The 27,674-nt window shown below is 51.2% G+C and overlaps 2 protein-coding genes across 2 annotated transcripts; both read left to right on the forward strand.

The window, feature by feature from the left end:
- Positions 1–120: 120 nt before the first annotated feature.
- NCF1 (neutrophil cytosolic factor 1) lies at positions 121–10,510 on the forward strand. Its single transcript, XM_080562953.1, has 11 exons — positions 121–2,025; positions 2,504–2,584; positions 2,905–2,980; positions 4,462–4,627; positions 4,876–4,931; positions 5,042–5,164; positions 5,624–5,731; positions 6,512–6,629; positions 7,350–7,457; positions 9,095–9,237; positions 9,865–10,510. The coding sequence occupies exons 1-11, from the start codon at positions 1,954–1,956 to the stop codon at positions 9,981–9,983; spliced, it is 1,170 nt and encodes a 389-aa protein (XP_080419079.1). The 5' UTR covers positions 121–1,953; the 3' UTR covers positions 9,984–10,510.
- A 1,034-nt stretch (positions 10,511–11,544) lies between these two features.
- Positions 11,545–27,639, forward strand: RCC1L (RCC1 like). The gene is made up of 11 exons (XM_080562718.1): positions 11,545–11,893; positions 12,484–12,613; positions 14,976–15,104; positions 15,980–16,046; positions 17,147–17,198; positions 18,543–18,627; positions 19,562–19,743; positions 21,928–22,012; positions 23,011–23,184; positions 24,519–24,604; positions 26,224–27,639. Exons 1-11 carry the CDS (start codon positions 11,597–11,599, stop codon positions 26,299–26,301), a joined length of 1,365 nt encoding a protein of 454 aa, XP_080418844.1. The 5' UTR covers positions 11,545–11,596; the 3' UTR covers positions 26,302–27,639.
- The last annotated feature ends 35 nt before the right edge of the window (positions 27,640–27,674 follow it).

The raw sequence follows: 27,674 nt of genomic DNA on the forward strand, positions 1-27,674 counted from the left end.
TTCCAGTAGAGAAACCTTGTGGCGATGAAGTAGCAGACAAGCCTCTCTCCTCCCTGTATTGCTGAACCTAAAAATCCTGTCCTGCTCCTTGGACCAATTCCTTTCTCTCAAACGGGAGTTTGGGTTCCAAGAGGCGTAGGGCTCGAGGCGTTGACCTTGGAGCGTGGTGTCCCGTAGGTGGGGCACCACAGTTTCATTGAGCAGTAACCACTAGGTGTCAGATGAGGTCCAGCACGGTCCTTGTGCAGCCGTTGGCCAGTGCTTTTTCTTCGATATGAAGCTTTCCACATACAGTTTGGTTTCTTTCTGTACGTCTTATCTAAGGGAGGGGACAGACTTGCACCTCACTTTCCTGATTTCGCAGCAACTGCTAGAGCATTTAATACTGTTCATACATGCAGCAGTTTGCCATCAGTGACATCAGCGTGGCCTCCCTTGACTTGAATTAAGCTTAAATTATTAACAATTAGATTTTGAACAAAACGAGGGTGGCCTTCCATTCATCAGATTTTAATTTCTAGGAGGCTTTGGTACTGCTTGTGGGTGGAGCACAGAAAAGAGCGACACTGTTGCTGTCACCCCTGAGGACAGTGGAAGCTCTCAGCACCTCTCAAAAATCAGGTCCTGCCTTCAGATGCCAGCCTTCTTTTCCGGATCTGAAAACCTGGATCATCTCATGAGCTCCATAAATCAGCTTATTTCTCAGCTGGGTCATTATTCTTCCAAGAATTTTCCTCTAAAATTATGTCTCTTCCTTTCTAGTAACTATAGGGCAGTTAGTGGAAGCACTGAACGTGTCATACCGCGTTACGTGCTGCATCACGTTGTAAGCTAACTGGCACCAGCAGTAAAATGTACAAACTCCATTTTTCACATCACAAGATGAAAAATGAGGAAACAAGAAACATCCGAATTAAGTGTTTCCAGTAATGCGCTGCCTGTAACTCCGTTTTAAATTTAGTACAAGCATTCATTATGAAATGAGCTTTCAAGCAAATGTTGCTGATGGTTCTGCATATGAAACAGAATCCAAACAGCCCTGGGTGTGGGGTTTTTATATATATATATGTCTCACTTGTTGCATAATTTTGCCATGTGCAGGGAAGTCCCTATTTTAATGAAAAAGAAACTGCTCGGTGCTGGGAAGGGCTGGACTGTACAGGCAGGGTGCTCACCTTGCTCAGCTTCCGTGAGGATTCCTCTTTTGTCCGTGCAGGACACAGCCCTGGATCCCGCGTGGAGGCTGTCACCAATCCCTTTGATTGATTACAATCCCTTTGATCGACTGAATCAATCGATCCCTCTGCAGCCCCGTCTCCTGCTCTCTCCCCGGGCCCCCATTTGCTGGTCAGCCACAAGGGCTACTCGAGAGCCCTTTGCCGGCAGCTTTTTGGGGAAGCTGCAGGTGGCGGAAAGGCAATGCTGAGGCAAGGGCAGGAACTCTTGCACGGCAGCCTGTGGCCACCCCGTCCTGCCTGGGCCGTGCCCCAGCTGCCCCAGAGAGTGGCCAGGAGGACAGTGCTGCTGCCCCTGGGCTCGGGGAGCTCCCCGCGGCACCTTCAGCTCTGCAGGGCGGCAGGGAAAGGCTCCTGCTCCCACTGCCGTTGCCGGGGCACTTGTCCTGCCCGTGGCTGCTGCAAGAAGGGCACTGCAGCGCCTGTGCATCACGGGGCAGCGGTGGAGGGGACACTGGGCCATCGGGGCTGGTGGCCCGGCCACCTCCCTGCTTCCCCTCTCCCCGGCGCCACCGAGGGGGCTCGACTGGAGACTCCCAGCGGGAAGCACCCGGCTCAATACAAACCACAGCGGGTAAACAATTACGGGCGCGATTGCAGCGCTGCTTCCGCTTTCCCAGGGGTTTTAACAGCGAACGAGCGCGGGGCGAGGGCAGAGGGGAGGAGAGGCTGAGAGGCACAAGGGGAGGCAGGAGCACGGTGCAGAGCTGCAGCAGCCATGGGGGACACCTTCATCCGGCACATCGAGCTGCTGGGCTACGAGAAGAGGTTTTTCCCCAGCCAGCACTACGTAAGTACGCCGCGAATACCTGGCAAGTTGAGCAGCGAGGTCTGGCAGGGGCAGGAGCCTGGCCAAGGCATTTCTTGAGATAAATTTGATGAGGGCTTAAGAGCATCCCTTTTTTTGGGGCAGAGAGGTCATGGCTGGTGGTATGAGCTGGAGGCAGCCAGAGGTTGAAATGTCTTACACAAGATTTTGGGCACCACCTTTTCAAGTTCTTGGTTGCTTCTCAGGTTTGGAAAGGGCTCTGCCCTCTGATCCCCACCCAACCTCGTGTTTCTGTCCCCTCTCTGTTCCTGCCGCGTGTCCCCAGCTCCCAGCTCACCCGCTGCCTGCGCAGAGCTACTCCCGTGCAGGGGGGGAGCAGACAGAAAATACACAGTTTAAAACAAAGCATCTGCGGGACGCCCCGGGGGCTCAGGCCACAGCAGGGTTTGGGGGTCCCGGCTGCCCACGGGGCTGCAGCACCTCTGCTCTAACCCTGCAGGTCTACATGTTCCTGGTGAAGTGGAACGACCTCACCGAAAAGCTCGTCTACCGCCGGTTTACTGAGATTTACGAGTTCCATGTGAGTGGTCCTGGGGTGGGCACCAGCCCCTGTCCCGGTGCACTGGGGCTGGCAGGGGGGAAAAAGAGGAAAAGGAGGAAAGCGAATTACAGCTGAAATTCCCACGAAACAAACCTGGCTGAAGAGAGGCTCCTGGGTCCCAGCGTTTCAATCTCCTTCACGCCTTGAAGGGGGGAGCTGCCGGCGCCATGCCCCCCAGGGAGGTTTCTCCTGGTGTCGATCCATGGGGTGCAGCCGGGAGGGGGCAAGCAGCAGTCAGGGTGCCATGGGGGGGGGGTTCCTGCACCATCCTCACGGCCCTGCCTGGCCCTGCTCTGCAGAAAGCGCTGAAGGAGATGTTCCCCATCGAATCCGGCGACATCAACGCGGAGAACCGGATCATCCCGCACTTGCCAGGTGAGGGGCAGAGCGCTGGGGGCTGAGGCTGGGACAGAAACTGCCGCTGGCTGGGAAAGTCCCCACCGGCCGCGCTCTGTGGGTGCCTTTGTGCAGGTGCTCGCTGCAATTTCTGTTCCTGCCTTCTGGGCTTGAAACCAAAACCCCAGCAGGGGCTGCCTGAACGGTGGCTGCTTCCCCCAGCAGAGGCTGGCCGCAGACCCCATCCGTCCTCCCTGATACCGGGTGCCCCAGGAACGTGTCCCTGAGTGTTGGCTCCATCCCCAGGTCAATGCAAAAGGGAAAGTGGCTTTGGGCAGCCTCAGCTGAGCAGAGCTCTCCTTCGGTGACACCATCCCCAGGATGGCTTTTTGTGCCCTTATGGCAACACAGATACTGTACGAGAGGAAGTGAAGCAGTGTGAGTTCAAGGAGAGGGAATAAATTGATCCAAAGAGCTGGTGGTTTGTACCCAGGCAAGGTGCGGTTCAGCAAACATCCCTCTTTTCTGGAATTTCCTGCTTCAAATGGGGCAAGAAGGAGCATGAAAAATAGCCATGGCTTGTGACCCACCGGAGCAGTAAACCCGCAGCTCACGGCAGGGTGGCTGCTCCCCGTGGGGCCGGACATCCCCGCCGTGCTGGGACCCTTCTGTCCTACTGCCGCCGTGCCAGGCTGCTCGGAGCCTCCTCTTGGGGCACGGGGCCGGCCTGGCGCAGCGCTCCGCTGTGTTTGGGGAACCGAAAGCCCTGGGGGTGGAAGGAGACAGGGGTGGGGCAGCTGCAGGGGCCGGGTGAGCCACGCACACCCTGATGTGGGGTTCAACGCTGAGCCGTGGGTTGGGACTGCCGGTGGTGTTTTGGGGCCCTGGAGCTACCAGGGGCTGCAGTGGGACACACGCCGTGGCCGCTGCCTTGGTCATGGCTGGTGGGACGGAGGGACGTCCGTGTGCCCCGCGGCCGTGGGCTGGTCCCCTGAGCCCCTCCTTGTGCCCCGCAGGGTGGAGAGCTCTTGGTGCAGCTGGGCTTGGTCAGAGCATGGACGTGGAGGTTATCCCATAGCTGAAATGGAGTCTAATGGGGTCTTTTCAGGGCTTGTAAGAGCTTCACAAGGGCTGCAGGCTGCAGGGTTGAGCCTGGCCACACAAGCTCTCCTCCAGCTGCCTGTGGCCCTGGGGCCGCACTCACATCCCCAGCCGCACAGAGCCAAAATGAGGAAGGGGCGGCTGCAGCGCTTTGCAAACCGGCCGCAGCCTGCAGCAAGCTTCCCTGCAGCTCCTTCGGCTCCCCACGTGCCCCACGTGTGCCCCACGTGTGCTGGCCACAAGGGAGGAGGCTGGGACATGTCCCTGGAGAGCCTCACTTTATGGGCACCACGCAGCAGCCCGGAGCCAAACCCGCTTGTTTTCAGGGCAGCGTTAACGATGCAGAGCAGCCTGCTGGAGAAAGTGACAAAAGCAAGGCTCTCACCTGCTTGTCCCGACTCCTTTCTCCTCTCCACCAGCCCCGAAGTGGTTCGACGGCCAGCGGTCGACCCAGAGCAGGCAGGGCACGCTGGCCGAGTACTGCTACGCGCTGGTGAACCTGCCCCACAAGATCTCCCGCTGCCTGCACGTGGTCAACTTCTTCAAGGTGCGGCCCGACGACATGAGCCCCGTCACCGACAGCCAGTGAGTACAGCTGCAGCGGGGCACGTTTCTGCATCTCCAGCCCCGGGTGCTGGCACCTGGCAGTGCTGAAGTGGTGCAGCACCAATTAGTCACCAGATAATTAGCCCTCGGGACCCACTGTGAGGTTAGGTGGGCAGGGGCGTGTTTGGGTTTTGCATCCTGCTCCCCCCGGTTCCATGCTGGGGGTGGCACCGCCGCTGTGTCCAGGGGCTGCCAGCACTGAGCTGCCTTTGCTCTCACCCATCTAGGATCAAGAAGCCCGAGGTGTTCCTCCTGCCAAAGGATGCCAAGAAAAACGCTAGCGGTAAGAGTCCTCAGAGGGACGCAGGTGGATTTTGCTTTAGGCTGTCCTGGAGTTTGGCTGAAATAGGGTATTTCTGGGCCGGGACGGAACGTCTCTCTCCTCCCCCGCAGACATCACGGGCCCCATCATCCTGCAGACGTACCGAGCCATCGCCGACTACGAGAAGAGCTCCAAGTCCGAGATGGCTCTCAAAGCTGGAGACATGGTGGACATCGTGGAGAAGAGTGAGAGCGGTAAGTGTCCGTCCCTCCGAGGGCCAGCCCCGTCCTGGCCACCACCTCAGCAGGGCTGGGGCCAGCCTTTGCATCTCGTGTCTGAACACAGCACCCCAGGGGCGTTCCTTAGAGCAGCACGTTGGCAGAGCGGTGGGAGGCTGGCTCGGGGTCTCCTGATGGAGAGCAGAAGCTCAGCACTGAACCCCGCAGCCCTCCCTGCCCCGCTGGGGCAAGATTCACTTTCACATGGAGCCACATGACGGTCGGTTTGGGCCGGGGAGGGTGTGAGGCAATCCTAGAAAAGCCTGCAAGCTCCTCGCACGCCTCCGCCTGTGAGGTTTCCTGCCCACGAGGAAGCAGGGTGAGCTGGCCGGGCTCCCCGGCCACAGCACAAAAACAAACCGTCCAGCCCGGGGACACAGCCGGTGCCGGCCGTCCCTGCGGTCCCTGCTCTTGCCCACTCTGCTTTCGTTGCAGGCTGGTGGTTTTGCCAGTTGAAGAATAAACGGGGCTGGGTGCCAGCTGCATATCTGGAGCCGATGGATGGTCCCGATGAATCTGAAGAGCAGGAGCCCAACTATGCAGGTAAAACGTTCAGAAAACCACGGCATCCCCAAGAGCACCGCCTGTCCCCAGGCTGGTCCATGGCAAGGCAGGACTGACAGTTGCTGTAGGAGCTGCCAGGAGGGATAAAGCTCATGGTTCAGTGCCTCGTGTTTGACATCAGAAGCCTCCCATGACCTGCAGCTCAGCACTCTAAGCTGGTTTTGGCTCATCAGAGATGCACATCGTCATCCAGTGCCCATCCTGAGCTAGGGGGATGCCTGCTGGGCTGCTGGGTTAGCCAACGAGCTCAGTGCAGCACCCGAGCCGAGGCGCAGGCTGTCCCTCACACTGAGCTCCTGCGCTCCCCTTACCAGCCCTCTGCGTCGCCCTGCAGCCGGAGCGGGTCCGCACCACCCCGAGCAGGGAGGCATCCTGCACACTCATGCTGGTTGCTCTCAGGGCTTCGTCTTTGTGGCTTTCAAAACACTGCAACAGACTCTATTAGCACAACACTTCCTTGTTCCTCATTTAGTCACCCAAGTTATAAACATGCTCTTCAGCAAAGAAGGATATCCTTCCACTTGCTCTCGCCAGCTTTCTCCTGCAGAGGTGTCGGAGGGGCCTGGATGAGCCACAGGCACGGGTAGGGCTGGGGAAGTCTCAGCCCAGGCTTGGAGACCTGAAGCCCCCTGGGTCTTGCCAAAAATTTTGGGTTGGTGCTCTGGTGCCTCCAGGGCTCAGTGGAAGGGGACACCGAGCCCCATGGCTGGGGGGTGACGCACAACCCACCCGTCAAACGTCCCCATTTCACATGTACAGGTGAGCGGTACGTGGTCCAGAAAAGCTACACAGCCGTGGAGGAGGACGAGCTGACGCTGACGGAGGGCGACACCATCGAAGTCATCCACAAGCTGCTTGATGGCTGGTGGGTTGTCAGGTGAGAGACGCCGAGAAGAAACCAGGCAAAGGGCCACGGGCAGAGGGAAGGGATGAAGCAGAGGCCTCCCCATCAGGGCTGTGAAATCTACGGACCGTTTGGTGCCGCTGCCCAACACTTCCTTTTGCAGGACTGTTTCTAGTAGCCTTGTGGCTTTGCAAAGTGCAACCACATTGCAGCTGGGGCTTCCTCTGCTGGGTGCCTCAGAAATATCCAAGAAGGCGTCAGGTGGAAAAAATGTGTCCGTTATTCGGCATTCTGGCACACTCTGATTTGCATAACCTCAGCTTTCATCCCAGCCTTGGCCTGCTCTGTGGTCTTGGACTTTCCCAGGGGGAACCCAGTGGCATTTGTGCTCTGGGGATTCACAGACTGTGCCTTTGCAGCAGGGACACGTGGTAGCTACAAACCCTGGGAGGGGGCCCTGGCCGATGCATCACAAGCAAAAAAAAAAAACAAAACAGGAGATAATAGAGATAATACAAGCTGGCGAGACCCAGAAAACTGTGAAGCTTTGCTCTGTCTGCTGCCTACTTGGTGTTGGGACTCAGGCCCCAGTTTCAGGGAGAGCCCCACGCAGACAAGGTGGGGGGACAGTGGAAGCCCCCACCCCCGCAAGCAGCATGAGACACCCAGCATCAGGCTGCTGGGGACAGGCGCGAAGAGGTGGTGGCCACAGAGTCACAAACTCAAGCCATGTTGCCTTGTGTCACCCTGCAGGAAGGATGAAAGCACGGGTTATTACCCCTCCATGTACCTGCAGAGATCAGGGGAGGCGAACACCCCCGAGAAGAGCGAGCTGAGGAACCGGAGCATTCCCCCCCGCAGGTAGGAGAAGAGCCGCAGGAGGGAGGGAGGAGGGCGAAAGCTCTTCTTCGAGGGGGTGAAATGAAACCAGACAGTGGTTTTGTGGTGTCCCCTGCTTGGCCTGGTGATGAGGAACTGCCCAGGAGAGAAGTGAGCAGGGCAGAGAAAGAGCAGGAGGCCGATCCTGCAGGGCTGCAGCAAAAATAGTGCTCCTGACTTCCACGGGCAGCTGGCACTTCTGCTGCAGCGCAGCCTCCAGTCAGGCACATTTCTCCTTGTCCTTCTGCAAAGTTTCTTTTCTGGGCTAATCTCGTTTAATTTTCAAATTAGATTTTTTTTCCTAAGTGCATCCACTGAATCTTTGAGAAGCGAGGAGAGATTTGACTAATCAGAGCTGCCAAATGGCCTAATCTGATGGGAGGATTTGAGCTAATGGAAGGGATTTTATATTGATTAAAAAGATAAAAAGCAATAATAGCTCATTAATTCTGATGCAATGACAATGGCTAGGAAGGGCAGAGCTTGCCTGGATCTTTTCTTCCCTACAAGAAAACAAGGCGGCCTTCTATAAAATCTCTCAAAATCCAGCTCAGCTGGAGCATGGTTGAAGGTGAGCCAGTGTAAAATAGCACAAATCTACTTATCTGAGTGCAGTGACACTGCCTGATACCTTTGGGGAGGTGAGGCAGTGAGGACAGTGACTTGCTCCTGTGGCAAATGCCACCCCTGTGGCACTGCTGATGGCAGCAGGCAGCAGCAGCAGAAGATGGAGGCTGGGGTGGTGCTTGCCAGGGAGCGGCCAAAGCATGAATTTGGGCTCAGAGCACCCCCATTGCAAAGGCTGTGATCTGCCCTTGCGGGGAAGAGCTTGGCTATGAAATGGGGCACGTGTTGAAACCAGGGAGGGGCTGAAGGCAACTGGGCACTGCAGAGGGCTGCAGGTGCCTCCAGTGGAGCAGGACGATGCTGTGGGCGGTTGAAGCCACCTCTCTCACCCTGGTAAGGACGACAAAGAGGTGGCTCTGTCCATCTGCCTGGGGACGGTCCTGCACGCTGGGACTTTCCTACAACAGCATGGCTCTGCATCGCCCCAGGGCCTGGCCTTTCACTTCTCTCTGTAGTTTCTCTGTTGCTGGCATAGTGCCGCACAAACGGCTGCACAGGCACCTGTCCCAAGCTCTGTCCCCCAAAACCCCACACCAGGGAGCTTAGTGCTGCAGCCAGGAGAGATGCCATATGTATATATCCATCCATCTGTGAGCAAACCCCTACATTGCTTCCAAGGCTGTCTTGAACTCCAGAGAAAACCTCATGCATATCTTGCTCTTTCAGCATTATGCCTGATCTCTCTTGCCATCCCCATCTCCACCTCCCAGGCTTGTGCTCAGGCTTCACCCACCAGTGCCTGCTTCCAAAGCACCTCTCTAGCTGCCTCTGTACATGGCAGCTCACCCGCAAGGGCTGGCATTCACCTGCTGCCTTGTGCCAAGCAAAAAGGCAAAGCAGGTACAGGTGTTCTGGCGAGGCAGAGGGAGAAGCGTAGCATCCAGCTGCAGTGGGGCTGGGAGAGGCAGGGCCGGGGACATCCTCAGCAAGAAAGTGGTGGAGTGAGAGTTGCCATCGTGGAAACTGAACATTTCATTTCTGACTCGCTGCAGATCCACCATCCGCAATGCTAAGAGCATCCACAAGCAGAGCCGGAAGCAGATCAGCCAGGAGACCTACAGGAGGAATAGCAGGAAGTACATCCAGAGCCGGAGGAACATGAAGGCCAATTTGCAGAACAAGGCCAACATCATCTGTAAGTTTCAGTGGGGCCTTTGCCCCAGATGGGTCTGAAGTTCTGCAGACGTGGCCCATGACCCCAGAAGTGGTTGCTGCAGATGTGGTGTGAGCAAACAAACCTGGGAATCTCTATGCCACACTGAAAGATCTGTGGGAAGAGAAGGAAACAAGTCTTTTCTCCAAAATCCTCTGCACTTCATGCCCCAAGCCTTGGGCTGTCATTACAAGGTAGCACAGCCTCCAGCCTCTGCCCCATCACAGGAGGGCGATGATTCAGTAGGACAACCCATGCGGGTAGTCATTGCCTGTCCACCCTTCTCCTGCTATGGGGAAATTGTGTGCAGGGAGGCGTTTCTTTTCAACAAATTTTCTCACCCCTGGTTATAGGTCTCACAGAGAAGGAGCATGAAGGAAAGTGGTGGCATTTCTGCCCTCAGTAGGTCCTAGTGGGAGGTCAGCCTACTGTTAGGACCACTGCTTTTCTCTGTGCACTCCTATCATTGCCCATATTGCTGTTACTGTTACTGTACATGTTAACTGCAGGACAATTTGTGGTCCTTCCATAGGAAGCCTTTGAACATGTCCATAGAGGGGTGGGGTGGTGCAGAGCTCTGACCCATCTCTACATCTGCTTTACCCATAGCTGAGAAAAATGAGCAAGAGGAGAACAAGTCCAAGGCTCAACCTGCTGTTCCTCCCCGGCCCAGCAAAGACCTCATCATGAACCGCTGTACAGAGAGCACCAGGAGAAAGATCATGTGAGGCCCTCAGTCCCCAAAACCAAGCGAGCAGATGCTTTATCTCCACCAGCTCCTATGCAGTGGGGACACAGAGACAGACTAGGGGATCCACATGGATCCCACAGCAGCTGAGAGCCTGGGGAGACGCAGCCTGGGGCCCCATGTTAATTCCATGGCACAGCAAGTCCAAGATGTGCTGGTGAAGCCCTGAGGAGCGATGTGAGCACCTTCCATCAGCATCTTTGGGGGTTGAGCATTCCCATGGCCTGCTGAAGGTTCCTCATCACTAGGTCTCCTTTTGTACCATATTTGTATTCTGAATGATTTTATGGATTTCATCAATAACCAGCATTGTGTACAGTGTGTTTTGGGGGCTTCAATTATTGTGGGAAAACCTTAACATGTAAACAATGTGTACAAAGACCAGTGTAGCACAAAGAGGCACTTTATGTATGGATTTCAAGGCTTTCACACTGTCTGCATGGCTGATCAATAAACTCATCAGCAGAAATTTCTGCATTTCTGCACCGTCTCCCATGGGTTGCATGATGGCGTTTCTCCTCATGCCTCCAACCTGCTCTGGCCAGAGGGACAGGGCCTCATCTTGTACAAGATGTCGATGTGTAGGAAATTTGTTGGGGAAGTTAAACAACAGCAGCTCTCTGATGAAAGCTTTCTTCTCTGCTCCCTCTAGTGGGAAACCAGGGCTGGGGGTGCAGGTGTGATATTTGCTGGGGCAAGCCAAGCCTTGAAGGAGGCCGTGAGGTGGGGTGGCCATGAGGCAGGGAGGTCGTGAGGTGAAGAGTCCATGAGGTGAGGAGGCCATGAGATGAGTAGGCCTGAAATGATGGTGGTGTGTGAGGGGAATAGGGTGACCCATGGTACTGCCAGTGGAGCGGGGCTGCAGGGTTCCCCACAGCCACTGGTGCTGCTCAGCAGCGCCCAGCCCATCTCTCTGTCCGCTTCACAGCCCAAGGGCCACCATGCTGGGAGGCCGGCAGCCATCACAGGGCAACCTGACAGTGCAGGGAGCAGTGCTGGGACAGCACTGCCACACCACATGGAGAACAACACTAGGACTATGTGCGGGTGACACCGCACCCAGCCGTACCAGCTGTGTTGAGCTTGGGTTTGCATTTCATTTGGGATTCCCATTTCTGCTGGGGGGCTGTGTGACGGGTCTTGCTCTCTACAACTACCTGAAAGGAAGGCGTGGGGAGCTGGGGTCGGCCTCTTCTCACAGATAACCAGTGATAGGACTAGAGGGAATGGCCGCAAGTTGTGCCAGGGGAGGTTCAGGTTGGAAATGAGGAGACATTTCTGCTCAGAAAGAGCAGTCAGGCACTGGGACGGGTTGCCCAGGGACATCGTCCCTGGGGGTGTTCAAGGGAAGGTTGGACGTGGTGCCTGGGGACATGGTTTGGTGGGTGACACTGGTGTATGGGGGTGGTTGGACCAGATGATTTTGAAACTCTTTTCCAACCCTAATGATTCTGTGGCTCCGTGAAGGGCCCGCACTGCCGCCTTAAGCCAGGGATCGCCTCCATAGGGCGGGACAGCGCCGCGCATGGCGCACGCGCAGAGGGGCGGGGGGGGGAGGGGGCGACAAAATGGCGGCGGGCGCCTGAGGCGGCGATGGCGGCGCTGAGACGGGCGCTGAGCGGGGCCTGGCGGCCGCCGCCGCCGCCCTCTCACCGCGGCTTTGCCCGGCCGGCGGGGCCGCCGAGCTCCCGGCAGCTGCGGGAGGCCGACGAGGCCGCCCCGGTGTTCCAGTACGCGGGGAAGGCGGCGCGGCGCCGGGGGCGCGTTTTCGTCTGGGGCTTCTGCCTGGCGGGCGCCCTGGGCGTCCCCAGCTTCGTGAGGCCGGACGCGAGCTGGAAGAGGCCGCGGCGGGTGCAGCCGACGCCGTACCGGCTGGAGACGGACGGGAAGGTGCCTGCGGGGGGGGGCCGCTCTGTCGCGACAGGCGATAGAGGCGTGGGCGGGCGCGTGTTCTCCCGACAGGCCCCTGACAGCAGGAGGGGGGTTGGTTATCGCAGCAGGAGTGGGTAGTTTCAATGCCTTTTTGGGGTTCTTTGAGGGAAAAAAGAAGCTTCTGATAGAAATCTTATTTCTTGTCTCCGTGCGTCAGGCCTCGTGCTCTGCTGGCTCGAGGCAGGGCAGAACGGCTGGGCCTCCTTGGGCAAAAAGAGCAAAACGGGGCTGTTACTCCTTTAATATCTTACATTTTTTATTATTTAAATCTACTGATGTGGGCAGGTTTTGCTGCTGTGCCTGAACGGGTCCAAAAGCAACTGTACAAACACAAAGCAAAACATGAAAGCAGTAACGTTAGGCTTGCGTTTACACCATTGTGCTAACCGCTAAACGTTATTTTTGATTGTTTCGCCAAAGATTATGAATTTGGGCTACATTTGGGCATGGCTTAAAGAGTTGCTAATGACAAAACAGTCTGGAGTGGAACCTATTTTTCTAAACAGTATTTTATTACTGAATGTTATGCTTCTTGTTTGCCTTCAAAGATCACCTCTGCTGCCTGTGGTTATGGATTCACGCTGCTGTCCTCTAACACCACCGACATCACCAAAGTGTGGGGCATGGGGCTGAACAAGGACTCCCAGCTTGGATTTCAGAGGAGCATAAGAGACAGAAGTAAGGATGGAGGTCTTGTAAATACTGATGGAGCGGCACTGCGGGATATGTGTGGTGTGGGTTGGGGGCATGGAAATGTACTGGGTGCCCTAATGCAGATCACAGGGCCTTACTTCTCTTTAAATATATATATTTGTTAATGTGGCTGTTGTTTTCACTGTAACTGTTTGAGAGATCCATCCGTTCTACACACTGCACTTGTGTCCTTACCTGGGTATAACTAAAGTGGAAGCAACTGGTTATTCTGCAGAAGCCCATGTTTGTTGATTAGGGTGCTGCTTTGAGTCTGTAGTTTGATAGTGGGTAGTGTAGTGGGCTCATTAATAAAATGGTTTTGGCAAGATGGTTTGCTCACTTCTGTTGCTTTTGCATCTCTGAACTAACTCTCTCCCACAGAATTCTTCTGGCAAAGTCAATGGAGGCTTTTGTGAAGCTGTAGGTTTTCTTTTTTTGTTTTAATACAAAATTGCATTTTGTAGGAAAAACACTTTATTCAATCATTTGGTCTTATCATAAGCTTTCAAATATATGTAAGAAGATGTTTTCTGTGCAGAAAACCATTTATTTCCTCTTCATGCCTTGTAAGAGCCTAATCCATCAAGGTATGGTGTGCCTTTTATGGGCAAAAGGTTAAATGTTGTGGCAAACCAAAAGAAAATGATTGCTGCTATGGAGAACGCTGAAGTTTACAGTGGAACTCCTGTGTGTTGCTGCTAGAATCTGGTATAGATTTCTAAGAGTTCATGTGCGCAGCAGGTGTGTGTGCTTAAACAGCAACTGGAAAATGATGGGACCACAGAAGCCTCCATTCACCTTTTGCTTTTAAAGGTGTCAGCTGTTAACTCTGAGTTCTGTAACTGCTCACATCTCAGGTGTGTCCTGTCTCTTTCTTGGTTCTTCTCCGATAAATCAATTATTTTTGCTAGAGGATACAGAAACAGGTTAAATAACTATGCAGTTAAAGCCCAAAGTAAGGGAGTGTACAGTGTTTGGGGAGATCTGTTGAAAGTGATGTGCAGAGTAGTGAGATTGCTGCTGCTCTGTATTTAACTTCTCTCAGACAAGCTTCCTTTTGGATAAGTTGCTTGTTACTTGGTTTGTTACCTGCTTGTTCTAATGCCATGTCTGTGTAGAGCTGTTTCCAGGAGAACTTACAACCTGCCAGCTTCCAGGTCGTTGTATTCCATGGTCTAACTTCAGCTGTTTCTAAGCTAAACTACTTACATGTTACGCTAGCCATTCCCTGCCTTAGCCACCTCGTTGTTTCTCTTCCTCCAAGATGCTTCAGATATCGTCAGTGATGGCACTGAGTTCGTTACCACAGATTCCAGTAGCTTGCTGGCTCGACTGGAAGGAACAGAGAGAGAGAGAGAGAAGGAAAAGTTCTCTTGCTTTGTGATGTCCATGTCTCTTTAGACACGTATAGACCTTGCTGTCTTTCCCTCCCTGCTGCGTTGCGTGCCAGGCTGCTTGCAAACAGCCGGTTGTGACCCCTCTCCTTGCATCAAGTAGTGTCTTACTGTAAGGGTAGTGTAGGTGTTCTGTTTCTTTTTCCAGTTGAAGGCAGTGAGAACTAGTTAAAATGCTGCTACATGGGAGTAGAATGCTGCGTCAGGTCTTCTGGGACTTGCTTTCACTTGTTCAAGTGGTTTTCTTTGATACCAAAGCTTTTTATCTCACCTTAACCTTTTGCCAAGTACTGATTATGTTTTGCTGGTTTTTTTTTCCCCAGTTGACCATAACTGATTGCATATTCCTCAGGTTACTAAATCTGTTTGGAGTAGAGTCTGTCATTTTCTTTCTTAAACCTTAGATCTCTTATCCCTCATGGAGCCTTGCTTGTTAATGTTTCTTACATGCCTATTTCTGAAAGGGCCTTTAATCTGCTGTTCTTTAAATACGAAGCCCTAAGATTTCTTGTTTGCCTTTCATGCTGTCTTCTTGTAGTTGCTGATATTATACCTTGTTCGCAATATCCCCAGTTGTACAGAGCACTTTAGTTTGTGCTTAGTGTTAGGCTTTCTAGTAATCCAGCTTTATTCACCAAAGTGGTTGAACATACAGCTGAAAGCCTCAGTTTCCCAGTTGTGGCCACCCGAAGCCTTAATATCGTTCAGTCTCTAGGATTTTTGATTAGGCTATGATTCTTGGCTTCAGTCATCACTGTTTCTTTTAATATCTTCCTCCCAGTGGTGAATATCAGTTGCTATTTTACTTCGTTTAGCATCCTGGCTTTCTAAAATACGTTTGCTTTTGTAACAAAATAGGGATCAGTTTGTGTGTGCACGATGTAACCAACAAATACTTGATGAATTTGTTTTATAGAATCCACTGACTTTCTAATTTTTCTCTGTTCCTTAAGCTAAAGGCTACGAATATGTCTTGGAGCCATCTCCAATTCCGTTACCACTGGAGAAGCCGCAGCAAACTCGAGTCTTGCAGGTGTCCTGCGGGAGAGCCCATTCCCTGATCCTGACGGACAGCGAAGGAGGTATGGTATTGCCTGTGCTGGTGACAAGGGACGCCTGACTATGCTTTCATTTAAAAAAATCTGAGAAGGATTGCCGTATATCCTTGAGAACTAGACCGCAGATGGGCTGTTGCACTGTAAATGTAGTGCAGGTAGCTGCTGGCCTTCGTGGGATCGCTCCCAGGAGGGAGAGGCCTCAGCTGATAACCAGGTGTCGAGCTCTGCGTGCTGTTTGGCTCAAGCTGTAAATGCGTTGGATGCTTTTTCGCTACAAGTATTGCAAAATACGGTTTGTTTACTTAGCCCCAGGCCTCGTTGAAGTGTAGGCTATTTGTCTCGTTCAGGCAGATGTGTTTTTGAATTCCATTTTGGATGGCTGTGCCAATAGTTGTGTGTTACTTTCCCCATGAAGCCCCTGAGTGCTGCATTTATAAAAGCCATGAATTAATAGGCCTTCATACAGCAGATCTGCTTTGTGAATTGGCTTTCCATGTCTCTGGTAACTCTGGTGCAGTGGCTTCAGCGCCGCACAGAGCAATCCAGTGCTGCTTATCGCTGGGTGAGCTGGCTGGCTGAATGCTCCTGTGGGAGGCTGATCTATTTCGGAGTCTCCTTGGCAACGGCAGGATGAACAAGGCAATTAGTGAAAAACAGCCACTGGGCTCCAGGTACTGCCCCGTGCCTGCAGCACTACCAGCAATGTATTGTTGGCTAAAATGGATTTGGGCACTTAAATCCAAGTGGACTTGCTTTGAAGAAAGCTTATGCCAATTTTTACAGTACTGTGTTTGACCTTTTGTGCTGAGGTACTCATGAAAATATTCCGTGTACCTGCAAAGAAGCCTTAATGAGGCTGGACAATAATAAAACTCATGCATTTTGTTGTTGTTTTTCAGTCTTCACCATGGGAAACAATTCTTACGGACAGTGTGGTCGGAAGATTGTTGAAGACGAAATTTACAGGTGAGAATCCAAATAATCTGAGCTTTCTTAATGTTAAAAACATTATTGCATGAAAATAACCCTTCAGTAAAACCTGGAGATATGAAAAGTCTGGTGGTACAAGGATACTGTTCAAGATTAAAGAGTCTGAGAACAGGCTTTTATGCTGCAGGCATCATAAAAAGGGCCTGGCTTTAAACCCAAGCTGGGCACGAGTGCTCTTCTGACAATGTTCATAAAATAGAAAAAGCTGTCGGCATCTGACAGTTTTCACAGGGCGTAGTGAGGAAAACCCAACCTTTGTAACTAGCCCGAGGTAATCAGTGTTAGCAGTCCTTTTTCCCTTTAGCCTCTCAGAGGGGTGTGCAAGTGCTGTTTGTGAGGGTGCTAGAAATGCCTTGTAATCATGAAAGAGAGATCTTTTTATTGAGTCTCTTTGCTGTAACTGCGTTTGAGTCTCTACAGCTTTTCCTTTGTAGTGTTTTTGTGGACTGCACCAAAGCATATGCTCAAAATACTTGATAAGACACTAGTGATGTAAGTGGGTAGTGGGAATATGTTGAAAGTTACTGATTCCCTGGCAGGGCCTATAGGAGATTTTGCTGATTGCTCTTAGATCCACAGGACTTGGCCTGTGGAGTTTAAGAAAATAGCTGTAATTTAACTAGCTCTTTTTCATCTGGATACTGGAATTTAGTCATGGGATTGTTCAGAACTCCTATTTTTATGGAAAAATAAAATGAATGCTAACACTGCTTTGTTCATGCTCTGGGGTTTAAATGTGGTCAGTCTGTAATTAAGCGTAGTGTTGTATAGGTGCTGCAGTATTACCAAATGTCTGTGCTCATTCCAGACTAGGGAAGGTGTTTGAGAACTGCTCCCACCCCCAATTCCCATAAAAAATTATATTTAAGTAGTGACAGTTCTTAACTTCTTAAAGAGGAGAATGAATTTTAGAGCGGAACTGTGCTTTCTGAGTATATAAGAATGTGAAAGAATCTCTTGTCCTAGCGAAGGGGCTTTCAGTAAAGGCAGGTCTACCTTCACACTTAACGGTTGCAGTCCTCTGAATTCCGCTGTGTTGCCTTTTCTCTTTTCGGTTGTTGTTTGGTGGTGTCCAGTGAAAGCCATTTGATTCATCAGCTGAATGATTTTGACAGCAGAGTTGTTCAGGTAAGAGGATCTTCTAACCTAGTTCTGAAGGTAGGTTGAAAACTGGCTGAACAGCTGGTCCAGAGGGTGGTGGTCACAGGCACAAAGCCCAGTGGGAGGCCAGTAATCCCTGTGTACCCCGGGGTCAGTACTGGGCCCTGTCCTGCGCAGCAGCTTCATTAATGGTCTGGAGGGGTGGGGTGTGCCTTCTGCAAGTTTGTAGATGATGCCAAGATGGGAGAAGCACCAGAGGTTGTGTTGCCATCCAGATGGCCACGGACAAGCTGGAGAAATGGGCTGACAGTGGCCTCCTGCAGTTCTGCAGGGAAGGTGCTGGGTCCTGCCCCTGGGAAGGAACAGCCCTGGGCACTGGGACATGCTGGGGCTGGCTGGCTGGGCAGCAGCTTGGCAGAGAAGGCTGTGGGAGTCCTGGTCACTTGGGAACTGCTTTATCTTGAGTTTTGTCTTCCCCATATCAAAGGTGAGCTGCGAGATCTGCTTAGGGACTGCAGAGCAGTGTATGTGACACCGATTCTTTGCACCGCTGCAGCATTCCCAGGCATGGGAGACGTTCACTAGTATGGCTGTGTGCCTATAACTGTACTTTGTGTGTATGTTTTTCCTGGCCCAGGCAGCATCCTCAAAGGCAAGGATCATTTAGGTCAGCAGTATGAGAGTCCACCGTGGTACATCCTAATTAAGTCTTGATTTAGGCTCATAAACTTGTGTTTTTGCTCTTTATAATTTTTTTCAAGGGAGTTGAGTAAGTGATTCCTGTTTGTACTTTCGCAGCACCTACATGCTTAAAATTATTGGTAGTCGACTTCTTAATTTGTGGGTTAAAACCCTTTAATCTTTGGCTAACTTTTAGGCTCTGTTTTTTGAAGACATTGGCTTTAACTTAGGCCAGGCCTATGCCAGACACGATTGCTGATTCAACATAAATGTCGATTTGAGAACAGATGTGTTCTTAGAGCACTCGCATGGCAGGGGATCAATGGCAGTTTGTAGCTGGCACTGGGAGCCACGTGGTAGCACTCTGGGAAGGGAGAGCTCTTTTTTACTGCTCTGTTACGTTGCGCTGCTGAATTGAGCTTTCTGTTAACTAAGCCTTGTTTTGGATCTGAGACCAAGTCAGCTGCAGCATCACTTTCCACGAAGAAAATTCTGTTTCTTGTGCTGTCTCGTGCTGTTCGTAGCTTTCCCTGTCTGTGGAGCCACTGGATGTGCAGGGAAAGGTCAAAATCTGTGCTGCTGGGCATTGTAGAGGTTCATTGCTCAATTTGTCTGCCTGTAATGCTTCATTAAATCAATCGTGAACACGGGACCTTTCCTGACCAGCTCTGGCTTCTTGTTTGTGTGCAGGTTGTGTGTGGCCAAGACCACAGTCTGTTTAGAACCGAGAAAGGCACGGTCTTTGCGTGCGGTTGGGGAGCTGATGGACAAACAGGTAGGAGCTGAGCTCAGCTTGCATTCTAGTGATTGATGACTATAACGAGCTGTCCTTATCCAGAGCTCCTGGTGGATGTTGGTCTCCATGTGTGGATGCAAAGGAGCTGCTGTGTTTCCAGCTGTGTGTGGATGTTCTTAATGCTTTCGGGTTACCACATTGAGACAAACCAGTTCATTTTTAGGATGCCATACTGGCAACCCAGGCATTCAGCTTGAGGGGAGCATGTGGAAATGGCACGTGAAAGTTAGCTCCCTGGTTCTGTGCACGTCTTGCTTCATGATGCTCATTTCAGGGTCTGTTTTGCTTCCTGCTCCTGACAGAGACCTTTGGTGTGGCTGCTGCTGTCTTACTATGGGATCTCTGGCCAGGCCCTTGCTCGGTTGGCTCTTGCTGTCAGAGGACTTTATCTGAGCATTTCCTACTGTTTAGTCCTGCTGCTGCTCCTGAAGCTGGATTCTTCCTGTGGTTTTCTCCTGCAGGCATACCGCAGCCCATCCTGTTTGTCATCTGCTTTCTGGCTTCTTGTCCAGGCAGCTGTCATGCAGTGTGCTTGCTTCCCAGCGTCTTTTGCTACTTCACCTGCTGTTGTCTAAAATGATTGCAGAGCGTGCTGTCGCTCATGGTTGTCCTTGCAGAAGGCACGGTGCAGCAGCTTTATGGAAGTCTGCCTCTCTCAGGGTAACTGCCTGGATTGGTTAGTGCTCTCAAACGCTTGCAGATGAGTGCCCAGGGCCTAGACTGGTTTCCAGGTGTGATTGTGTAAAATTGCTTTGTACTCTAGAGAGCTAGCTTTGGTTAGAGCTGGTGTTTGGGGCTGGTTCTTACAGACAAAGATGAGTGGTCTGTAACATGACAAAATGGTCCGATGTGGGCATTAAAGTATGTCTGGGGAGGGGGGAAATCTTGATCACCTCTCTCCTTTTCCTTTCAGGCCTTGGGCACTACAATATCACCAGTATTCCTACGAAGCTAGGTGGTGACATCACCGGAGTGAACATTATCCAGGTCTCTTCCTACGGGGACTGTTGCCTGGCTGTCTCAGATGAGGGAGACCTCTTTGGCTGGGGGAATTCCGAATACTTGCAGCTGGCATCTGTCGCTGAAACCACGCAGGTCAGTTGGCCTGGGGGGGGGAAATTACACATTTCTCCCAGCAATGTGTTTTTTTTTTTTAATTTGACAGCAGTGTAAATCAATATAAACTAACACCAGTAGCAGGCTGTTTTTTTTTCCCCAGTGCTTATAAAGCCAACCTGTCTGAAATGGTTGTTTGGCTTTAGGGCAGTATGTTAGCTAGCTAGTGACAGGCAGAGAAGTTTGGGTTACCTCACGCCAGTTTGTCTGTCTCTTACAAAGGAAGAGCACACCCTATTACCTCATCCCCAGTCCACTGACTTTGCACCAAGTTTGTTTGTGCTGGTTTCTGGACAGAAGCAGCAGGATTTTTGGCTGGCTAATCAAGAATTTTGAATGGCCCTGCTTTGAGCAGGGTTTTGGTCCAGGTGACCCTTGGAGGTGCCTTCCAAATAGCCCTGGTGGGACTGTGTGGCTCTCTTTAGGGACTGTGTGGTTCTCTTTAGAGTCTGACACAGTAAAGGAACACCTGAACTCCTTCCCCACCCCAGAAAGCAGCTGGTGATAAAAAGGAAGGTGACAAAACAAGACATCTTTGAAAGTGTGCTTCACAGCAGCGTTCATTCCCAGTACCTTCTGCCTTAAATAATGCTGTAATTGTACCCATCAACTTACAATTTGAGGTATAAAGGCCCCTTGCTAAATAGCCAGCCCCAGAAGTGTAGTAACTTGATTTTTGAGGTTGAAACCCCACGGACTGGACTGGTTCTCACTCACTGTCAACACTGAGTGGGAAATTCATTGACAGTTTATAAACTGGTTCTGTGGCTGTTTGTCGTAGTTTCTTGGGCACTTACGATGAATATTGAAGGGAAGTAAAGGGGAATTGCCTCTTGATTTTTTCAGATTTTTGATTTTTTTTTTTGTGACCTGCAGGATGGAGTATTGGGCTGTTGGCTAGTGTACATGGGGACTATAATCTTGCTACTTGTGAATTATGAACAGAGATTTTTGCGGCACTCTTAAGATCTGTAGAAAGAAGAAAGTATATTGCAGAAGAATCCATTGAAGGCACTGTACGCAGAGGGTCTTGCTAGGTCTTCAGCTGCTTTAATAAACTCTAATCAAGGTTTTGTTGAGACACGTATAATACAGCAGAGAAGCTGCTTTCTTTAATTACATACTTCATAATGTTGAGCTCTATGCTCTGGGCCTGAATTTCTCACCAGCTACTTCAGTAGGCTTATAGCTGACTCCTAAACAAATCCCAGTGTTTTGAAGATACAAGTTGGTTGTTTTTTTTTTTTTGGAGCAAGCTTACATGGGGAGAGAATATAGTGCTGACTCAACACTAAGTGTTGCAGTACTGAGGTCATCAGGCAGTTGGTCTCCTCCTAGAGGTAGTGCAGAAAACAGAGTCAGGGAATTCATAATACTCAATATTCTTGGCAGAAGGCTAAGAGCAGGTAATTGCATTAGTGTGGCTTCTATTAAATAGGTACCTTTGTGTCCCCTGCTACTCCTGACCTACCCTTACCGTAGGGCTAATTGCTGGGACCCGGGAGGCCTGAGGATGGTGGCTGGGTTAAGTAGTGTAGCACCTTCCTGGATGCGTGCTCCTGACTGAGGTCGGAGAGGTCTGAGGCAGATGAGTGGCACGCCTGCCAAAGCTGGAGTTCTAGATACCACATAAATAACATCCAAATTGTGAAATTGCAGAGCTGGGTGTTACCTGTGATGTCTGAGGTCAGTGACACTTGGCAAGCTCTGTAGGTTTCTGCTGTACCAAACCCTACTGAATAAGACTGATATTCTTCGAGTGGTTTTCCTTTGTGTGTTCAGAAATATCACTGCAGAGCATTTCGGTGACTTTGCCCACTGGGAGGCCTTGGCAGGGTGCGCATGTACTGACATTGGTGCTGTGTGACCTGCAGAGCTGGGGATACCAGCAGGCCTTAAGTGCTCCCAGCTTTGTTGCCCTGTGTAGGCTTTGTGCTGGGTAGCTATTTCTGGTGTGTCTGCGCTCTCAACCTTAATGAATTTCACGTAGTTCTTTTAGTCTTGGGACTTGCATTCGTTCTGTTACTCAGGCAGCAAAGGCTGTCTGCATTTAAGTTGTCAGTGTGTGCGAGCTCTAACCAGAACCAGAGAACAAGTTAAAAATGTATGTCTCGTTTCCAGTTTAGTACTTTGTCTGTAATGACTCTTTGCAACCTCCTGCAGGTCAGCGTTCCCAGACACTTGCCGTTCAAGATTGGGAAGATAAAGGAGGCCGCGTGTGGAGGGACGGGCAATGTTGTGCTGACGGGTGAGGTCGCTTCCACAATTGTCCTCCTTAATGCAGGGCCCCGCAGTGGGTGGGCTGTAACTTACGGGAGCGGGCGTCTTGTTCGCTGGAAGCAGGGCTCGCTGTCTGTGTGAGGAGAGCTGGGAGACTGAGAACACTGTGGCTGAAAATGTTCTGGAGAGGTTCTGCATGAACCATGGAGCACCTCTTCTAGCCTGTGCTGCTGGGAAGCCTGTGTGTGCTGTTGGTGGTGCTTGTGCCAGCTAGGAGAGCACGGTCACTGCCTGCTGCTCTGATCCCTTGTTTTCTCATCACGTGGGCCATGCGTGGCCTATGTGAAGATGAATACAGGAAGGAAGGCAACGCTTCAGAGGGAGAACATCCCTTCAGACTCAGTATAAGTCTGACATGTAAATAAACCTTGATAAACCAGGCTGGAAAGCAGAGTTCTGAGGACAGTGAAACTGCAGCAGGTTTCTTACAGAGTAGCTTTGGGGATTGCCAGTGGTGCACAGCTTGAAAGTCGCTCAATAAGGGATTGAGGGAAAGGATTGTACTACTCTGAGGAAGGATCGTCTTGATGAAGAGGTTCCTATATACGGTGCTGTTGCTGTGATGACATGGGAGCTGGCAGTCGTAGCAACTTATTCTGTCTTACGCTGTCCAACTGCTGCCTTTCCCAGGCACCCAGCTTGAGGCAGAACGCCAGGCAGGGCCACCAACCTGCCGCTGCTTTGGCTGTGCCTCAAAGGAGAAAGCGGTGATAATAAAACTCAGCCTTTAGCTGAAGTATTTTACCCAGTCTGCACTATGTTGGCACTTTTCCCCCATGAAGCTTGACTGGCTTACACAGCTTAGGAAAAAATTAAGGCATTTGGATGGAAATGCATTGTTTGCTACTTTTAAATGCTCAAAAGGAGTTAGTCTGCTGTAGGAGGCAGAATAGCATACCTTTTGGTCATGGTGTGAATTTCACAAGCGCAGACTTCCTTACTGAATGTGTTCTTATTGTGATGCAGAAGAAGGAAATGTTTTTGTCTGGGGATATGGAATTCTTGGGAAAGGACCAAACCTAACAGAAACAGCGGTGCCAGAGATGATCCCGCCCAGCCTCTTTGGCTGGTCAGACTTGAATCCGGACGTCCGCGTTGCTCATGTTCGCTGTGGACTCAGCCAATTTGCAGCACTTACAAGTAAGTTTCTACTTCTACTGTCAGGAGAAAGTCATGTGGCTATATTATTGGCAGCTTTGAAAGCTAAAAAGTCTTTCTTAAACACACTGGAACGCAGCAGGAGGGACAGACGGCATGTTCACAGTTGTCAGCATGGTCTCTAAGCGTAGGTACTGCTGCGATAGAGCCTATTACAACGTGAATGTAGGGCTGTTACCTACTTGTCACTTCTAGGGCTGACTTAGAAGAATAACACTTTCTTAAATAAACCCTAATACAAAAAAAACAACCTCAAACAGGAAACCCAGGAAGGTTTTTTAATTTCCTTGTACAGAGTAAGTCAGTCAGTTACACTTCAGCAGCAAAAGGAGTACATGCGATAAATGGGCAAGGTAAAAATGAGTCTAAATCAGAGGGAGATGTCGGGCTTTCTTGCCCCTTCTTACCAATTCAGTTAGCAGGCTCAGGTGGAAAGGCCTACACATCTAGTATGCTAAAGTTAGGACAGTCTGGAATGTACACGGCGTATTTGCCTGTCTTTAAAGGAAGTTCTGAAGGTGAAGGTCACTTAAAAATGGGCAGCAGGGGGCAGCAACACAGAGAACCTGTGTACGCGTTAGCAAAAGTAATAGCTTACTCATGAAAAGTGCTGGGTGCCGATGTGCTTGGTCCTTGTCAGGGAAGTTGTGGGTGTGACACTGAGTCTGGTCATAAGGTGCTTGTAATGCCCTCCACCGTTAGCCAGGAAGAGTTGCACACTAGGTGGTACTGGCAGTGTTTTAGGTTTAGTTGTCTGTGCTGTGGAGCTGATCTGTGTGCTGAGAGGCTTAAGAAATGCTCTCTCTCCAATACAACTGAATACAAATGTTTTTCTTTTCCCCAGTTACCGTTAGAAGGTCACTTCTGTCAGGCAGCTGAACAACTGGTGTCCAGGTGATGGCTTGGGGCAGATTTCACTGCCTTGCTTACCCCCATTTGCTGTGCTGATAGCTCGTGTGGGGTCAGCTGTACTTGTTTAACTTCCAGTGCAGTTGATTCACTTCACTACAAATGATTCCCTGGAATCTCTTCTGCTGCATTCTTTCTTCAAATAAAATTCCAAAGCAAGAGCTGTAAGAAGGGAAGGCAAAGGCAGAGTTGTGCCCAGAGCTTGCTACTTGTCCTGCTCGTTAGGCATCGCTTTTCCCAAGCACATTTATTGTGCTTGGAACTGAACTTCAGGGCTTTCATGCTGCATGTATAACTGTTCATACTCCCAGCAGCGCTGTAGTCACACTTGCCAACATCACAAATAGACCAGTCTCATTAAAAAAAGAACTATTTTTATTCTTTTTTTCCCTCTTCTCTCTACATAGACAGAGGAGAACTCTTTGTGTGGGGCAAGAATCTAAGAGGCTGCCTGGGAATTGGAAGAATGGAAGACCAGTATTTCCCATGGAGGGTAAGGATTAAGACCCAGAGTGTACTTTTTAGCTAGCCTTTGTTATTGTGAGGCCAAGAAACACTTGCTGCGTAGTTCAAAGTAATTTTGGAAGAAGTAGAAACCTCAGATAACTGCAGGACTGCTTTCTTTTCCAGAGATCCTTGCCTAGTGTGCTCTAGGGGTGGAGGTGCTCAGTAAATCTGAGTCTCCTGGTTCTGCTCTTTCAGTATAGATTTCAGATCCCAAAGCAGGACCTGGTGCTGTGCCATCACTCCTGAACCACAGGAATGGCATCTTCCTCATGTCTGCAGCCTTACTGCCTCTTCCCTTCCCCTCTAACCTGCGCTTCATTTCTGTGCATACTGCAAAGAAAACCGCCAGCATTGGTCACCTGTGAGCCGTAAGACTTGTGTTTCACATCTAACTAGGTGAATGTTTTGGTCGTGGCTGGCAGCAGGACCAAATAGCAGCGGGCTGCCTGGCCCTGCTACTTTTCCAAGCCAAGCGTCTGTGGCAGTGGGTCACTGGGCTGGCTGTAGTTACAGCAGGAGGTGCTGAGCCACTGAGCTGTTTTTGTTGCTGGTTCACAGTGCTTCCAGTTCTGCTCCCTTCTCTCGGTTGGCTTTGAGAGCTAGACTGGGGGTGTAGAAAAGCTTGGCTCTGGAGTTCAGCGCTCAGCCCAACAGATGTTCCCAGTCTCCACCAGGGGCCACGTCAGAGAGGAGGGAGGCGACCAGTGGGACCACCCTGCAGTCCCCTTCTGTGTGCCTGAACTCGCAGTGGATGTGTTTCTTCGGCATGCGTTCTTCTCCTTTTAAAAAGGAACCCCAAAAACCATCTCCGGAGCATCTGACTGAAATCACACTGCTGTGGCTGAGTGGGGTCTCTGAACGCAGCACGCGTGGCGCGTCCACATTTCCCTAGGTGGATACTGATGGTAGTTCTGCCTCCAACAGCCAGTTCCTACAGGAGATACCAAAGTATCATTATGGTACAGTGGTGTAACAAAAACAAGGGCAGTTACCAGGCTCTTTGCCTGTCACATTCTACTCCAGAGCTAGCCATCTCTACATTCCCTTAGCTCACAGGAAAAGCTTGCACCTTGCCCTTCGTAGCTTCAGCTTTCCTTGAGCTGTAAGTGTACTGCAAGTGAAAGAACTGTAACTGTACTGGTGGGTGAGCTGGGTCTGCTTAGCATCAAAGCAAAAACTGCCTGAGGCAAAGCCAAGCTCTTGCATCTCTCCTGTCCTTGCTGATGAGAGAAGAAGCTAATCCTTGTGGGGCTTGGGCAGGCCCTCTTCCTCTTGTCTGCATTATGCTCTGGTTGGTCATGCTGCTGCTGAGCAGATGGGCTGAGGCTTTGTTCTCCTCACTGGCTGCGACTGGGATGGTGCTTTCTGTCCTTCCAAAGCTTTGTGCCCTCCTGGGAGGGGAAAAGGGGAATATTTGGCAGCTTGATGCATGAGCACGTCTGGTGCTGGATCTTGCTTTCTCTGGGTTCTCAAGATGACTAGTCTGTTGATACAAGTTCCTGTAAAAGCAACTGATATATTAAGCAGAAGGAAGAATGAGAAATAGGAAATACTGGGTGCAGGATACCAGCTTGAGAAATAATCTGCTCTTGTGCTCTGATCCAGGTGACTGTGCCCGGTGAGGTGGTGGACGTTGCGTGTGGTGTGGACCACATGGTAAGCATGGTTAAATCTTTCACCTAGCAATGCTGCTGGGCCTCAGTGCTGCGCTTTGAAGACAGGGGAGCTCGGCGATGAGCTTCTGGGAAAGGAAGACTCGCTCCATGGAACCGGGCAAGAAGTGACTGTGAGCAGGGACAGCCCTAGCAGTGCCTGGGTGTGCTCTCATCTCTGCCTTGTTGAAACGCTCCGGCCTGGCTGCAGGAGGGAAGGATGCTCCCTGAGGAGGGCAGCAGTGCACGGGGTGCTCTGGCTGCTTCCTGACAAACTCCCAAAGAGGCTGAGGCCCAGCCCGCAGCTGGTGCGTCCTGTGCCTAAGGATGAAGAGATCTCCCTCAGGGAAGACTGGTGTGAGGTGAAATCCGTAGCACAGGGCGTTCATTTACGGGTGCTTTCCTTGTCACCAGCTCTGGGGTGTCAGCATTGGACTGAGCCAAGCTATTTCCCCAGGGAAAGCTTTATAGTTACTAGTTCTTTATGCAGAAGAAAACTCATTCTGGCTGTTGGAGTCCAGCACAGCTGTGCTTGGTGTCCCCTACCAGCTGTGCCCTGCCCAGGCCCCTGTTCTCTGCAGAAACTGGACATGGCCAGGGGCCTGCAGGCAGGTGGCGTGCCCGTGGCCCAGGCTGTCACAGGCTCTGCGTGCGCTCTGAAGGCTGAACAGCCAAGGAACATCCAGGGAACACGTTTGTTAGACTGAGAGAGTGAGAACTGTCTGCAGGGGGAAAGTGCTGCTGAGTAAGACCGCATGGAAAGAAATACGCTGCTGCTGTGGAAGCACAGGCCGAAGGGCAGTGGCCAGTCCAGCCTATTTATGGAAGTAGGCTGGAAACAAAGGTCCCTCCGAACTGCATGTGGGGCTGATGTTCAGGCAGTGGAAATGAGCGGCACTCACTGTTTGTCACGTAGTGGTCTCCGTGTGCTGATCACAAACTGCTGCCTTTGATTTTTGGGGAGTCCTGGCAGTCCTTGTCCCTGGGGTTACGGTGGCTCTGAGTTGCAAAGAGCCCTCTTGGCTTAGCCTGGCTTTCCTGCAGTGCGTCAGCCTTAGTGGGCAGTAAGCACAGCCTTGTTTCTTGGTGCCTTCTTAGTAGAGAAGTTGCGTTAAGCGCATTTAGGATGCAGTAAGCTAAAGGAGATGGGAAGCAGCAGCTAGATGTGCCTGTAGCAGGCACTCAGCAAATCTCACACAGAAACGTGGGAAAGTGTTTCTTGTGAAATGCTCCCAACCTCAGGCATAGCTGTGTCATTTATGTATGGGATACTCCTGCTTTGTCAAGGAAAAAAATTAAATTTATTATTTTAAAACGTTATTTTTGCAAAATCCAAGCAATTGTTTTAAATAAAGCGATTGTCAAGTCTTTGTATCTTTGTTTCTTAGTAATGGAAATGTTACT

The sequence above is a fragment of the Anser brachyrhynchus genome, assembly GCF_964034855.1.
Source record: "Anser brachyrhynchus genome assembly, chromosome: 20".
NCBI classification, from domain to species: domain Eukaryota; kingdom Metazoa; phylum Chordata; class Aves; order Anseriformes; family Anatidae; genus Anser; species Anser brachyrhynchus.